This window comes from Amphiura filiformis, chromosome 10 (assembly GCF_039555335.1).
Source record: "Amphiura filiformis chromosome 10, Afil_fr2py, whole genome shotgun sequence".
NCBI classification, from domain to species: Eukaryota; Metazoa; Echinodermata; class Ophiuroidea; order Amphilepidida; family Amphiuridae; genus Amphiura; species Amphiura filiformis.
Genome location: NC_092637.1, coordinates 11,302,813 through 11,318,589, shown reverse-complemented (window position 1 = coordinate 11,318,589; position 15,777 = coordinate 11,302,813). Strand labels below are relative to the sequence as shown.

The window sequence follows — 15,777 nt, the reverse complement described above, 5'->3', positions numbered from 1 at the left end:
ACCTGGTAATATAATCATGATAATGGAACACTGGTAAAGAGTGTATGTGTATTGATAAGATATGATTGGACAATTCCTTTTCCAACTTTTCAGCAATATCTGAAATGAAAATGAAAATCGGCGATACTGAGGACTTCTATTAAAGTAATGAAATTACAATTTTGTTGTAAACATGTTTACTGGAAAGTTTATGTCAATGTTAAAGTGGTTAAGTAAAGTACAAGGTTTAAAAAGCTCTGAGAGTGTATGGCATGTATGGTGTATTTTTTACAAAATCCTCCTATGTCTGCGAGTATTTGGCATCTGGCAACACTATGTCAAACATTCACAACTGACAAACAGATAGGTTAACATGGTTAAAGGGGTCATGTCGAAATGTATTATACATGTAATTTAATTGTATTTTAGATGCATCATCAAAGAAATGGTTTATCAATATCATACATAAAAACTTGTGATATTTTTTTATATATAGTTTAGGCATCTGCCAACACTGCATTAAAATTAAAGTTTCGAAACATAGAGAATAGTTGTCCATGATGATAACGTGACTACATACAAGTCATTACATTACATGTACTAAATTCGGGGCAAATTAGAAAAAAAATGTATTGAAAACACAGGGTGCACAGGGTAAACCAGAATTTTACCTATCTTTTCTACTTTTTGGCATCTGGCAACACTGTATGATGAACTTTTTTGTTTCCAAATATTCAGAACAGGTGAAAATTATGATAAAATGATTGATAATAATAGACTGTGATTTAACTGGATTGATTAGATTCATACATGAAAACTTGACCTATTTGGGCTATTTTGCGTAATGTAGCTTTCATAATTTTGGGAATCTGGCAACACCGCATTAAAATTAAACTTCATTTATTGTTTCCAAACATTCAGAATCGTTGACCATGATGATAAAATGACTCTACATACAACTCATTACATCACATGTGCCAAATCTAGGGCAAAATGCAGCAAAGTTTCTTTTTTATGAGAATTTTGAATTTTTACAAAATGTATGTTTTTCTGGTAACACCTTCCTTAGAGAAATAAATTTCCCCAAGCTGTTCTTATTAGATATGTTGGGGGCAAGGTATGTTCTACCAATAACCATAACGACAAAATCCTAGGTGAGCGCAAAAGTTAATTTTTCGTATCGCCAAAATCGTAAAAAAATGGCATTTTTCAAATTTGAAAAACTTGCAGTGTTGCCAGGTCCGAAATCGATATTTAAAAAACGAATCTCTAAATACAACTTCGTTTGTAGATAGAACATGGATAAGGCTTTTTTATGATACAATTTATTTTTAAATACCAAGTTGTATATTAAGGCAACGAGGCGCCCTTTTAAGGGCAATTTTCACTTTTTAGCTCCTAAATAGGCAAAAATTGTAAAAAACACAAATCGGGCCGTTGCCATGGCAACGGACTTCAGCTGAATTTTCGAAATGCATTATTGTAACCTCCAACCAAAGTCCTTTCACCTCAGCAAGAAAAAATTTTTTGACCGTGGCCAACCCTACTTAATAAATATCTGATATTGCACTTAATACCTTAAACTCCTCAATCATGCCTTTTATTCAACCCGTGGTTGAAACCTATAGAAAGTGGAAAATAATTGATATGCAAAACAGAATTAAACGGTCGATCTCATTGGTCTACTAGTTAATCGTTATATCGCTATCTTAGCCTTGGCTTATAATTTATTATACGAGTTGCCATGGAAATATGTTTTTGTTTTTATTAGAAAAGGAACATTTTTTGTTTGTGAGAGCCCAATACTTCGCAATATTTACATCTAGTGTATCAGAAGGTACAAAATAAAACAGCTTTAATTGGGAAGCGGCCAAGGTAAAGATGTAAACTTAAGGTCACCACCTGCTAGCATAGCCTTGATTATCTATAAAGTTATAATAAGTGTTTCAGTCAATAAAATTGCAATTACAAGTGCAATTTCAATCGGTCACGACAACTTAATACATATAAATAGATGATAAGGTTTCAGTAAGTTGTCAACGTTCATTTCTTGCAAATGATTTTACAAAAGTATTTTACGGCCAAAAATTCTGCGAAAAAAGCGAATTTCACCGGATTGTCTCCTAAACTACAAAGTTAAAAGTAAATATCTCTTGGAATAATTTCACAAGATCTAAATGAGAATCATGGATTTTACTGTGGAAACCTATGGCGGGTCTCAACAACCCCGTTGGTATCTTTGATGGTCGGCCCTCCCACGGGTAAAGTCCGGGGAAAATAATTTGATCACTAATTAGAGCAAAGTTTGGATTGACGATTAGCAAAGTCTTTTGGATGTAAACAAGAGCATTTTTGGGGTACAACCCTGGTATAGAACATAATGTATTTACAACTTGTATAATAGCAATTCTTAAAATAACATGAAACAGATTTATGTGTCCATGAAAAGAAGACAAAACTCTGTGTATTTTATTTTCTTCTATACAAACAGTTATTTGGCTCTCTACTGAGAACATACATGTGGTGCTTTAAGATGAAAAACATCAGCGCACAAAAAAAAATCAGCGCACAAAAACAACAACAAAGAAAGAAATTAATATAGAGAAGCAACAAAAATCAATATGGGAATGAAGACGTTTCAATATACGGTCGAAACAAGACACAGACTCTGCTTCACGGAGCTCTATGGGCATTTTATTCCAAATTTTTATTATTTTATTTGTACCTACAGCAAAGGAGGAATCACCGGCCATTCTTTGAAATCTCATCACTTCCTGCTCAGAGTAGGCAGGGGCCCGGGGCAGGGGTTGTAGTCACAGTGAGAGCGGAGTCAGTATCTAAGAAGGCGGAAGTTACTCGGCTTTTGTTACTGCGCGAGTCAATAAAGTCACGCACGCGTAAATTCACATAAGCGGACGCAAGCCACGCTTTACGCCATTCTATATCAATACACAGTGTTATGAGTTCTTATTTTTCCCCTTATATAAGCCAAGCAACCTTTAGTACCAGGTGGATTATTACGTTTTTGTAAACATATTCGCTCTTCCAAATAGGAGCTTCACCATGAATCCATTTGTAAATATACAACAGGATCTTGTACAGAAATCGATCTTTAAATCGGCAGAGGGCTGTCTCGGCCACGAGTAAAAACTGATCGCACAGCTTTTTTCGGCACTCTCGAGGTGTAATGTTTTGGACTAGTCTTTCTTCAAACCTGACATCTTCTAGTTCACTCAATTGCTTTAAATACAATAAGAACAAAAATAATCGATTGTAATAGTTTTGTCTTTTCCCAGTAAATTGTTTTCACATCAATTTTCAGCTGTCCCTATCTTTGTCTTATTATTATTATCTCATCCTATATCATTATATTTTGGATAACTTGTCTTGGTCTTGTCTTGTACTGTCCCGTGTAGGAGGGCGCTGTAACGCCACGCTTTGCGTTTAGCAATGTCCTCACCCCCGGCCTCATCCTCATATTGCATATGCGTTCAAAAATGATTTCTATATCAATGTAGCTACTATTTCGACTTAACTTAATATTTAGTTGTTTCAATATCATTGTTACCATGTCATTATTACCATGTGCAATATATATGTAAAAATGATTATTATGATTATTATTATGATTATTATAATGCATTCTCAGGAACTTTGCATAAAATATTGAATCTTACTATAATTCACCAGAATCTGTACATCTGTCCGTCTGTTTGTCTGTCTGTCCGCCTCTTTTCTCGGAGACTAGGGGTCGCGCGTTCCTCAAACTTGGTGGGTGGGTGCAGCTTGGTATGAGGAAGAATGAGTTTATATTAGTTAGTGGGTCAAGGTCATCCAGGGGTCAAATTAGTAAAAACTGTTTTTCTCGGAGACTGGGGGTCGCACGTTCCTCAAACTTGATGGGTGGGTGCGTCTTGATCCGGCACAGAACAAGTTTGTATTGGTTAGTGGGGCAAGGTCACCAGAGGTCATTTAGGGGTCAAATTAGTAAAAACTGTCATATGGGCATGAAACTTGGTGGGTAGGTACATCTTGACCTAGGACAGAACAAGTTTGTATTGATTATTGGGTCAAGGTCACCCAGGGGTCATCTCAGGTCAAATTAGTAAAAACTATCGTATGGGCATGAAACTTGGTGGGTATAAAATAATTTTTTATAATTATAATTATAATTTTATAATATTTGCTTTCTAATTTTTTTAATAATTTTTGGAAGGTCATTTTGGGTCATCCGGGGTCACCCAGGGGTCATCTGAGGTCAAATTACCAAAAACTGTTATATGGGCATGAAACTTGGTGGGTACAGTCAACATTTAGAGCCAAATTTTGGAAGGTCATTTCGAGGTCACACGGGGTCATCTGAGGTCAAATTAGTAAAAACTGTCCTATGGGCATAAAACTTGGTGAGTAGTCACCATCAGCCAGGTAATCGCGACAGCCGAGAACCGCCAAATACGGGTAACCGCCTAGTTACTATTAATTTCTGCAGTTCTGAGTTACGAGCATGTTGCATAGTATTATTTGTACTACACAAAATCGTTAATATATTTTACCTAATACATAGAGTATTACTCACACTGCATTTATATTGTGCGTGCATTGTTGGATAAATGAATTTGATTGAAATTGATTGATTAAAGGATATGCTTGCTTAGGGTGTTGAAAATAAATGAATTCTTGCTTAGGGGTAAAAAATGCCAATACTTGTTTAGGGTAGGAAATTATACTTGTTTAGGGTGTATCAGTCCTTGCATATACTTGTTTAGGGTGCTTTTATATATTATAAGGTTGATTTTTGTTTCATTTCAATAGGAGGTCATTTATAGTTTGATCAGCTCATAATAGGCGGGAAATGTTAGGAGGGAAGCAAAAAGAACTCTTCATTTCAGTTAAAATGTGTAGGATTGTTATACTTTATATGCCAGTATTAATTTTGTTTCACCGCTTTTTACAGATTATGAGTTGTATAATATTGGGGGGGGGGGGTGGAGAGAATAAAATGACTATCCCGGATGTCTTGCCAGATTGACACCCTTTCAGCCAAAGACCCCGTGTTGCGGGAGGGATGTTGCTTATCTCCCAAAGTGACCAAAGGATCTCCTCTTTAAATAGTTCTAAACGGATTCTAAATCTCTCTCCGAATGATCTCTTAATTTTTCTAAGTATACCAAAATGTTTCGATGTTTTTTAACTATTATCCACATTTTACGCAATCTTAGACTCTTCTATTCCACATTTTCGTTTATAGAATTTATCATCGGCACTGTTATCATTTGTTATGGGCCCTGCATTGTCCAGGTCGCACTGAGTGATATTAGGGCATTCTTACTTAAATGACCCACTTTTGTGCGTCAAAACTCTTACAGGAAGACTCTAGTTTTGAATAATGCTGTCCGCAAACCCACATCACTCCGAAATTCGAATCCCGCTTCTACTCGAGTGTACCTTTACAAGTATTGTGAATAAAGCTGCTCCAGTTTAGCCTCGGTGTTGATAATACTGCTGAGTATATGTTTGGTTTCCATGTTGAGTTATATTTAGTCACCTGTAATGTCAGAGAAATTAACAATATCGAAAAAAGCAAGTTATATAAGGCACTGAATAATAATGCTTAAAGATGTTAATTTTTTGGCACAACGTTGGCTTGTTGTTTGTTACAGGACCATCAAAATTGACAGAAGTAGGAAATTTAGTAGTAGTAAAAACAAGTAGGAAACTTGTAAATTGGTCATGGAGAAATAAAACAACAATAAAAGTGGCAAAGTCGAACAATATGGTTGCGTAAGCTGTAAGCGACACAATTGTCGTGTTGCTTACACACAGCCAAATATTTTGACATCGGCAAAATTTCGCCGATTTAGTCATTTAACGAGAAATTTTGAGTGCTTCACACGCAATAAAGATGAAATTATGACCGAAATTATTTTCTATTAAGACCAAATTAGTTATAAAATGGCAACAAAATCGAATTAATTATAACATTTTTAGAACATCCAAAAAGTAAACAAACGACCTTAATATACTGCAAAATGAGCAATCTCGACCATTCTTTTTAGAATGTTTTGACTCCATTATCCCTTTGTCATCTCCCAAATAGACTATGCCATAGTCGATTTTTGATAAATAAAAATATGTTATTAATCATGATGAACGCATTCAGTTGAACTCGAAATTATACTTATATTTATTACATCAAAATACTAGTATAAAATAGTTAAGAAAAAGTTTATATAATTATTATAAATTTATTTGTGACAGTAAAAGTAAAGTATACGTAGGCTTATATTATTGAATGCAACATATCATAATGGCATAACTATAATGGCACTTCAATACTGAACAATTCTAATTTTAGAATCTGCCAGTTTATTACGAGTTAAAAATAAGCTAACAAACATAGGGAGTAGGGTGACTGAAAAGATCAGATGTGAAAATCTATCAATTGTGCACAAATAATTGAATCGGAGTTTAAGCTTAAATGTAATAAACTGTAATAGCCAGAGTATGAACAATTAGCAAGTGGACTACGGAGAAGTCTATCTCCCGAACTGCATCCCCGGAGTATCAGAGTTTAAACGAGGGAAAGAGGTCCTTAGGTAGGAAGTATTACGAGGGAAGGGGGCGCAAAATTTCTAAAGTGTGAACCCTTTCCCCATGCAAACATTTGACAAATAAATCCATTTGGAACAGTTTAGGAAATATTGGTCCCTTTTTACAATTTAGTTTTTCGTAATTGAAGAGGTGCATTGCACCACATGCACCTACCCCACCTCTTTTTGGTGGATTTGGCCGCACACCGGCTTGCCATCCTTACATACTCACTATGTGAATCGAGGTTGGAATGAAAGCAATAATACGTTTCTTTAATACCTTAGTAAGTGGAATAATTGAGTTATGGGTGGCAACTGCATGGCTGGTTAAATCTACTGAAACTATGCTCGGAAATCAATAAGTCAACATGCAGTTATTGGGGTTGGACCAGAAGGTTTGACCATCTTGGATTTTTGATTTTAGGATATATATTATTGTAGGCGAAATTTTAGTAAGCCCACCTGTTCCTTATCTTTCTCCAGTTGTGGTTAAATTATTTCCAGAATCTCCAGTTAAAACTTCTTCAGTTGTGGCTACTTCAGTTCCAAAATCTTCAGTTAAAGCTTCTTCAGTTGTGGCTAAATCAGTTCCAAAATCTTCAGTAAACGTTTCTTCAGTTGTGGCTAAATCAGTTCCAAAACCTTTAGTACTACTTTCTTCAGTTGTGGCTAAATGAGTTTCAAGATCGTCAGTAAACACTTCTTCAGTTGTGGCTAAATCAGTTCCAAAATCTTCAGTGAACATATCTTCAGTTGTGGCTAAATGAGTTCCAAGATCGTCAGTAAACACTTCTTCAGTTGTGGCTAAATCAGTTCCAAAATCTTCAGTGAAAATATCTTCAGTTGTTGCTAAACGAGTTCCAAGATCGTCAGTAAACACTTCTTCATTTGTGGCTAAATCAGTTCCAAAATCCGCAGTGAACATATCTTCAGTTGTGGCTAAAACGGTTCCATAATCTTCAGTAAAGCTTTCATCAGTTGTGGTTGAATAAGTACTAAAGTTGTCGGTAAACATTTCTTCGGTTGTGGTTAAATCAGTTCCAAAATCTTCAGTAAACACTACTTCAGTTGTGGTTAAATCAATTCGAAAATCTTCAGTAAACATCTCCGTTGTGGATAAATCAAGCCCGGAAACTTCAGTAAACACTTTTTCACTTGTGGATAGATCAGTTCCAGCATCTTTAGCGATTTTTTCAGTTGTGGTTAAATCAGCTCCAAAATCTTTAGTAAATTTTTTTTCAGTTGTTACTGTTTCAGTTGTGAACCCACATACACCTGCTTCTTCATCACTACCATCAAAGCAATCTGCTTCACCATCACAAATCCAAGTACTAGGTATGCATCCACCTGTATTACAATTGAAATTAATACTTGGATCGCACACGCAACCATCGACTTCATCACTGTTGTCTTCACAGTCATTAACATAGTCACAGCGGTCTTCTTCAGGAACGCAAATGCCATTACCGCAAAGATACAAATCTTCAGCACATTCAGTACAGTTGCGTTCATCACTACCATCAAAGCAATCTGCTTCACCATCACAAATCCAAGTACTAAGTGTGCATCCACCTGTATTACAATTGAAATTAATACTTGGATCGCACACGCAACCATCGACTTCATCACTGTTGTCTTCACAGTCATTAACATAGTCACAGCGGTCTTCTTCAGGAACGCAAATGCCATTACCGCAAAGATACAAATCTTCAGCACATTCAGTACAGTTGCGTTCATCACTACCATCAAAGCAATTATCTTCACCATCACATCTCAGAGTAGATGTGATGCAGCTCAAGCCATCAGCACATGTGTATTCATTTGCAGCACAATCATCTGTAAAAACAAACAAACCAGCAAAACAAGATCCATCTTAAAACAAGATATCAACACAGCATCACCATCTGCTGAAGACGCTAGTCGGACTAGTGAAAACGTTCAAGGTGAGCAAAAAATAGTCTAGTGTTGAAGTTAAAACTTTAATTCAAGATCCATCTTCATAAAGCCTAAACATATTATAATTTATATAACTGCTCCAAAAAAGAAACTTACCAGGTAAGAAATTTGTCTGTCAAATTCAAACGACAAATTGTGTTACACTAAATGGGATATGAGTGGAAGCAGTGTTAATTTACGCGAATTTTGACACCTCATTTGTTGCAAACGGATGAGTATTTTTGAAGTTATGCTTATTTAACCGAACCTATCCACTGGAATGAAAGTTGCACTCATACCACTTGAGATGGTTGGCAGTATACAGGTGTAATCAGTGCTCTCCTCTTCTTCTTTGCATGACTAACTAAAGTGTGAGTTGACAAAGAATAAAAGTTCTGAACATCCTTTCATGTGTCTGTTTATTGTGTGAATTCATTGGGGCGGACCTGCAACTTTCAAATTTGATAGTAGGCTTGTTCAAATGAGCATAACTTCAAAAGTTTTGATCTGTTTGCGACAAATGAGGTGTCAAACTCCGCGTAAATGTACACCGCTTCCACTCATATGCTATTCAGTATAATACGATTTGTCGTTTGAACTTGACAGACGAATTTCTTACCTGGTAAGTTACTTTTTGGGACCAGGGATCTATTTTCACTTTCATATCTTGTCTACAATCAGGATATATCTCACTGATGACGTCATATGATTGACAGAATAACGTTATAGGATGTTACGATGAAGCATCGTAAAGACAAAACAGAACCCTTTAAGCAATCTGGGATTGTGTATCAAATTGACTGTTACATCGGCGAATCTGCCAGGAAGCTTGATAAAAGGCCTATTGGAACACAAGTATACTGCTGGCAGCTGCAAATCAGCGGTCAGAGAACATGTAGTGAGATATAAAGGTTACCAGATTGATTGGGAAAACGTCAAGGTGCTCGAACAGGAGCACAAAGAATTTTCCAGGAGAGTCCTTACAGATAAGGACTCAAAAACCGAGATTATATAGTGACCAAGGACTAAAAATAGATCCTATTTAGGATAACCTGCTGATGCCCAGGGGGCGGTGCTACATCGTAACATCCTATGACGTCATTCTGTCAATCCTATGACGTCATCAGTGAGAGATATCCTGATTGTAGACAAGATATCATCCATCACAGCTTCACCATCTGCTGAAGACGCTAGTCGGACTAGTGAAAACGCCCCAGGTGAGCGAAAAATAGTGTTAAGTAGTGTTGAAGTTCAAACTTTAATTCACTATTTTAAATTGATTAATTTGCCTTGTGAAATTCCCAGATCTATTTTAATCATTGAATGACATCATAGGGACACACTCTGAAGGGAATTTAATAGTGCATAATTGCAATGTAAATATTTAGGTGTTTAATATCTAATTAAACATAAGGTGATGTTTATGGCGCTTTTAATGATACACACAAAATTTACATGAAATCTGTTTTAATATCTGGTCTGAAGTTACCCTGAAGTTAGACCTGAATTAAAAGTGAAAGGTGTTTGCATGTTGGAATGTTTTCTGCATGTGCAAATAGTGTCTTTGGAACTAATTGAGCAATTATAATGGCAAAAAATAATGTTGTTATGCGCGTTTCTGTGTGTAACTTACCCGTGGGACAAGATTGCTCATCCGAGTAGTCGCCGCAATCATTGTCTCCGTCACATATCCATGTTTCACGTATGCAGCGTCCATTGGGACAAAGAAACTCAAACTCACCGCAAAGCACCTCTGTTGTGAAAAGAACGGCGAGACTTATGACAAATTACAAAATTCGTCCAAAGTATTAATTGAGGAAGTGTTCAGAAATCCTTGATGGGAGTGAAAAAAAAAGTAGGGGACCTATTTCGTCTATAAACCTAGAAAAGGTCAATAAAGGGTTTATACATTAAAGTTGGGATTAATGACAATTACAAAATTCGTCCAACGTATTAATTAAGGGAGTGCTCAGAAATCCTTGGTGGGAGTGAAAACAAAAGTAGGGAAACAAAAGTTTTGGACCTATAAAAAGTGGTCAACATTTTATGGTCCTCCGAAGAGGGAATCAATAAGAAAGGGTCAGTCAGGGTTCATACATTAGAGTTGGGATTCAATAAAATTCAACAATCACTATCGTTTTTATAATAATGAAGTCCGGATTAAAAAGACCAGTTTGCGCCTGACGTCAGGGCAACGGCGTGGTGTGATTGCTTGCTGACCTGCGTAGTACGGCATTTTTGGTCTGGTTGACAGGACGTCAGACCCAAACTAGTCTTTTTAATTCGGTCTTCAATTATAAATATATAAAAATATTTGCCCTGCAAAACATTATTGCTGGTTTTCTGGGACATTCCACAGACACTAACTCCACATTAGATGACTGAAGACTGTATAGAATCATTTCAATTGTACAGCATGCCAACTTTCGCATTTAAGGTTTTCAGTTTATACTTTGGCATATACCGTATTAGATATTAGATATTCTGAAGGTAAACTAAAAAACAAACTGAATCACGGACGGTGAAAACCTAAATGAAAAACCTAGTTTCTTTAAATTAGTAATTTTGCTTGCCAAAACCAGTAAGTTTTTACTTACTAATATTTCGTCCATCTCGTCGGAGGACTTCATCAAAGACCATGAATAGAGAGGAGGGCACTTATTTCCTAAGTCACGTATTTGACCAACTTTTGAAGACTGGAAGTAAGACTACCCACAACCGGAAGCCAGTTTCCCGGGAAAGTGGATCAGATGCTCACATCTGATGAAGTCCTCCGACGAGATGGACGAAATATTAGTAAGTAAAAACTTACTGGTTTTGGCAAGCAAAATTACTAATTTGATTTGATTTACAAACCTGATGAATCTATTCACTGCTAGTTTCTTTAAATCGAAAATTCTGAATGCAATCTGGCGAACCATCACAAAGTCCTTGCTCAGGAAACGTAAACAGTAAAGCGTCTATTTAAAAAAGTTACCACGATGATAAACAAAAATTGCAGCTATGTCCATAGCCAGGGAGTATAAGCCCCATCGCCATTGTAATTTCCGGTTTTCGAGAGCACTTTTGGGACACTTTGACCTCTGACATATCGGGGAAATTTCTCTAACTATTATTCATTTATTTATTATTGTAAATAATAATCATTAAAAATATTCAAATAATTAATTTATATAATAAACATAATTTTTGGATTTATTTTTATTCTAGTGAAACTTTTTAAATTATATTTTGTACACACAAAAACCAATTTTTCTGAATTTTCCCGATAGGGCAAAGTGTCCAAAATGCAAAAACTGTCCTACAATGCACTGCACACTTCCAATGCCGATTTGGCTTATTACGGCGGATGCCCTCAATCTCAAATCTACTTTATCTCTAACAAAGTTTACCTAGTCACGCATATTTGCATATTATTAAAAACATTATTGTTATACTAGTTCTGTTGCAAAATGACAAACAAATGAATCCAATGCGTAACTTACTCGTGGGACAAGATTGCTCATCCGAGTTGTCGCCACAATCATTGTCTCCATCACATACCCATCTCACTAGTATACATTTTCCATTGGGACAAAGAAACCCATAATCGCATGGTACATCTGTTGGATATAAAGTTGGTAAGGTTGATGACATTTACATGTACAGGATGTCTTACAGCTCGCAAAACCATTTTGAATGCTGATATCTTATGTGAATAATATTCAAAAAGCAAAATAATAAAGATATATTTCACAAGAAATAATTCGTATAATTAAGTTGATGTGTTGTCTGTCCTTGTTATGCCATACATGACCAAATAAAAATACCCCTTAATTGCAACATAATTGGTTAAAGACAACGATGTGCGTTGCGTTAATAACAATAATAAAATCACACCTCGCCTTGATAGTTGCATATGCAGCAACCAAGACATTTTTTCCTACTCTCATACATGCATGTTGCGTTTTCGGGAAATTTGGAGTTCCACAAACATTTTCGCAGGGCCCATACTTTACTATCCTCACAAATAAGTGTTTCAATGAGTGCAGTCGCATGGCGTTGTGGTACAAATTAATACATTCTAGCCAATATTAATGCATGGTGACATTTCTTTTGACGTGTAGTTACTGTACCACTTATCACAAAGGACATGAACTTATCACCATGAAAAATATAATGCTCGTTAATTTGGATTAACTCAGGTGTTGGCCTACGTTCAATGTTTTAATTTATTGAAGTGGTTTTGTTAGCTTTAATTTAGAGAATAAAGGTATTGTTTTTAGCCGCTGACGTCTCATATAACAAGAGGCCAAGCCGAGTTGTTTTACGCCAAAATTAATGACGTCGCTAGTGTTATATGAGACCATAGCAGCACGACAAAGGCTAAAACAATAACTTTATTCTCATTAAAATATTAATCATATGAATACGAATTTTTTATCAAATTAAATCACTTGACAAGGACTGGCTTAGAGTCGATCTGTCCCGTTATTGGTATGCTCATCCAATTGGTTCAAATAGCATGTACGCGTATTACGTCGACGCACACGGGCTGAACCGTGTTATATCGTGTCAAACCACACGACTAAGAACCAATAAGCTTGCAGGAAGTGTTTAAGAATTAGTTTTATATACCAATGCTACAAGTGATACCATCTCCACGATACCCAATGTTGCATGCACATGAGAAGGAACCATCGGTATTCGTACAAGTAGCATCGTCATGGCAGTTGTGATCACCATTTATACACTCATTGTTATCTGTAAAATCTGTAAAATATTTTAAATATACTTGTAACATTGTTTAGTTTCACAAACTAATTTGATGGAACAGACCAATACACCTAACTTCAAGCTCAAGCACACCAAGGTATCGAGCATTATGGTCTGTGCAATAATTAGGGATGCACCATTGGACTTCAAGGGGTAGGAATTTTAAAAAAAACTAATTTCCTCACCCAACACTAAAAAACTTCCCCCACCTCCCTGTGTATAAATGTATTAAAATTTAAAAATAAAATAAAAATCATGCCACCTTTGGCGGCGAAAAACACAATCAACTTCCTAACCTCCTTGAGGTCTAATGGTGCGTCCCTAAGAAGCCCCGGGGGAGGGTTAAATGCAGGGGCACGATTTTTTTTTGCCAGCCGAGAGGGGGCAAGTAATTTTTGGCAAACAAATAGGGGGGGGGGTCGATATTTGGCACACATTCATGGGGCGCCTGTTAAATAAAACGCTCTAAAAGGCTTAGAAAAACAGCACGGAAACGCTGAAATATACAAATTTTCATCCTCGCTGCTTTCTCAATATATACTTAGACCATTTAAGGTTTGCAAATTGGGATCCCAAAATTTGGAATATGCAGGGGGCATACATTTTTTGCAAGGCCGAGCGGAGGGAGGAAAGTGCTTTTTGGTACACCGTTTCGAAATGTTACAGGGGAGGGGACTCATGATTATTACATGGCCCCTTACATAGTGCATAATAGTTGTATATCATACATTGTATCAGCTTATTCTAGAGGAACCTTCTTGCACATAGCCTTGCATATAATTTTGTATAGGTCCCTGGGTCCGGACATTTAACCCTCTACAGCTTCATCCTTCTGGCTCCATTTAATTTCGCGTAGCTATAAGTGTTAGTAAACTAAAAAACGAAAACTAAAAGATTAAATGTGACCTTTACTTTTATTAGGTCCTTCTTGGTCTATCTCTCTCAGGGTAATTAGCACATTGATAATCTGATTTTGTAGATCATTTTTTCTGATTTAGAGAATCATTGATTCAGTGCCTTTAAAGTAGTATCCGATGTATTATTAATGAATTGGAATATAAATATAAATAACATCCACATTTTGAAGCTATTCTTTTCTGACAGAAAAGCAGTCTACTACTCAACGAGTTTTGAAGCCAACAAAAACATTGACAAAACTGTAAACAAGTTTTAATTCATTCTATAAAAACATACCACATGGTCCTGAAGAGCACAAAGCAGTTTCATTCACGGGTCCATCACATAATCCTCCGGTACCTTCTAAATCCAGACACGTTCGTGTTCTAGTCATTATACCTTCTCCACAGACCACATTGCACTGACTAAAAGGGCCCCAATTGGTCCAATACACTATAAATACAAAATTATGTTAAAGTTGTCTACCAGTTGCAGTTAACATTAAACATACGCAGTTCAAAAATAAAATTAATAATAAATATAACATATTTAAAATAAGATGATGATGAACCACATTTCTTTTACAATAACATATAACCCTTACCATTGACAGCCTTATTTTGCATGGAAATAAATCCTCCTGCTACTCCGGCTGTAATTATCAGCACACAAACAACAATGGCAGGAATAATGAGTAAAATTCGACGGTGGTTTCGGCCTTCCTTTTTAGGAAATAAATCACCAATTGTAGCGTATTGGGACTCACTTGGTGGATCATCCATCACTAATAATAATAATAATAATAATAATAATAATAATAATAATAATAATAATAATAATAATAATAATAATAATAATAATAATAATAATAATAACAGTTACAAACACAAGCACAAGTTAGCTCACACAATTTTACAGAGCAACTTCTATAGCTTCTTCTGTTCCTTTACCCTTTCTTCCTTTTTACGTCCTTCCCTTTTCCCTTCTTTTTTATCTTTCCCCACCTTGAATTCTTCTAAAAATTTAGGACATACAGTATGTCTCTTTAGTTTTTTTAGTCTTTTCTTTTTCTGCTGTTTTCGTCTACCTCGACATCTTCTTGTTTGTTCTTTACTTTCCCTTCTTTACTTTTCCTATCTTGTCTCACCTTGAATTTTGACTTCATAATCAATACACGTTTCTTGCTCTTGAGGAATTTGATCGACCCTTCAAAACAACGAAAAGTAAACAATAGCGTACACAATTGTATTGACCGATTCTTGATTTGTTCCTTCCGTTTTTAGCTTTAATTTGCATCAACTTTCTTCTTTATTTGTATATAAAGGGTCACAAAAAATAACTCCCCCTAAAATTACAAGACATTTCTTTGCATAACTTGACATACATTTCGTTTCTTTCTTTAAAAAATCTTTTTGTTTTGGCCAAAAATAATCACATTTTCCAAAAATGATGCTTTCAGAAAAAGTTGCACTTTTCCACATCCTATATATTTAATGTACAAACACAAGATTGTATTTAGCCGGTGTTTCAAAAATGGTAAAATCAATTTAGGAGTTACAAAACATTTCTTTGCATAACTTAACATTCACTTTGTTGATTTGAAAAATTTAAAAACCTGTAA

At 35.7% G+C, this 15,777-nt stretch overlaps 1 protein-coding gene across 1 annotated transcript; it reads right to left on the bottom strand.

Moving 5' to 3' along the window:
• Window positions 1–5,486: 5,486 nt before the first annotated feature.
• On the bottom strand, window positions 5,487–15,352 carry LOC140162495 (uncharacterized). Its single transcript, XM_072185734.1, has 8 exons — window positions 15,304–15,352; window positions 14,761–14,940; window positions 14,454–14,609; window positions 13,122–13,256; window positions 11,990–12,106; window positions 10,138–10,257; window positions 7,032–8,405; window positions 5,487–5,524 (listed from the first exon to the last, which is right to left on the bottom strand). Exons 2-7 carry the CDS (start codon window positions 14,936–14,938, stop codon window positions 7,039–7,041), a joined length of 2,073 nt encoding a protein of 690 aa, XP_072041835.1. The 5' UTR covers window positions 14,939–14,940; window positions 15,304–15,352; the 3' UTR covers window positions 5,487–5,524; window positions 7,032–7,038.
• Between the last annotated feature and the right edge of the window lie 425 nt (window positions 15,353–15,777).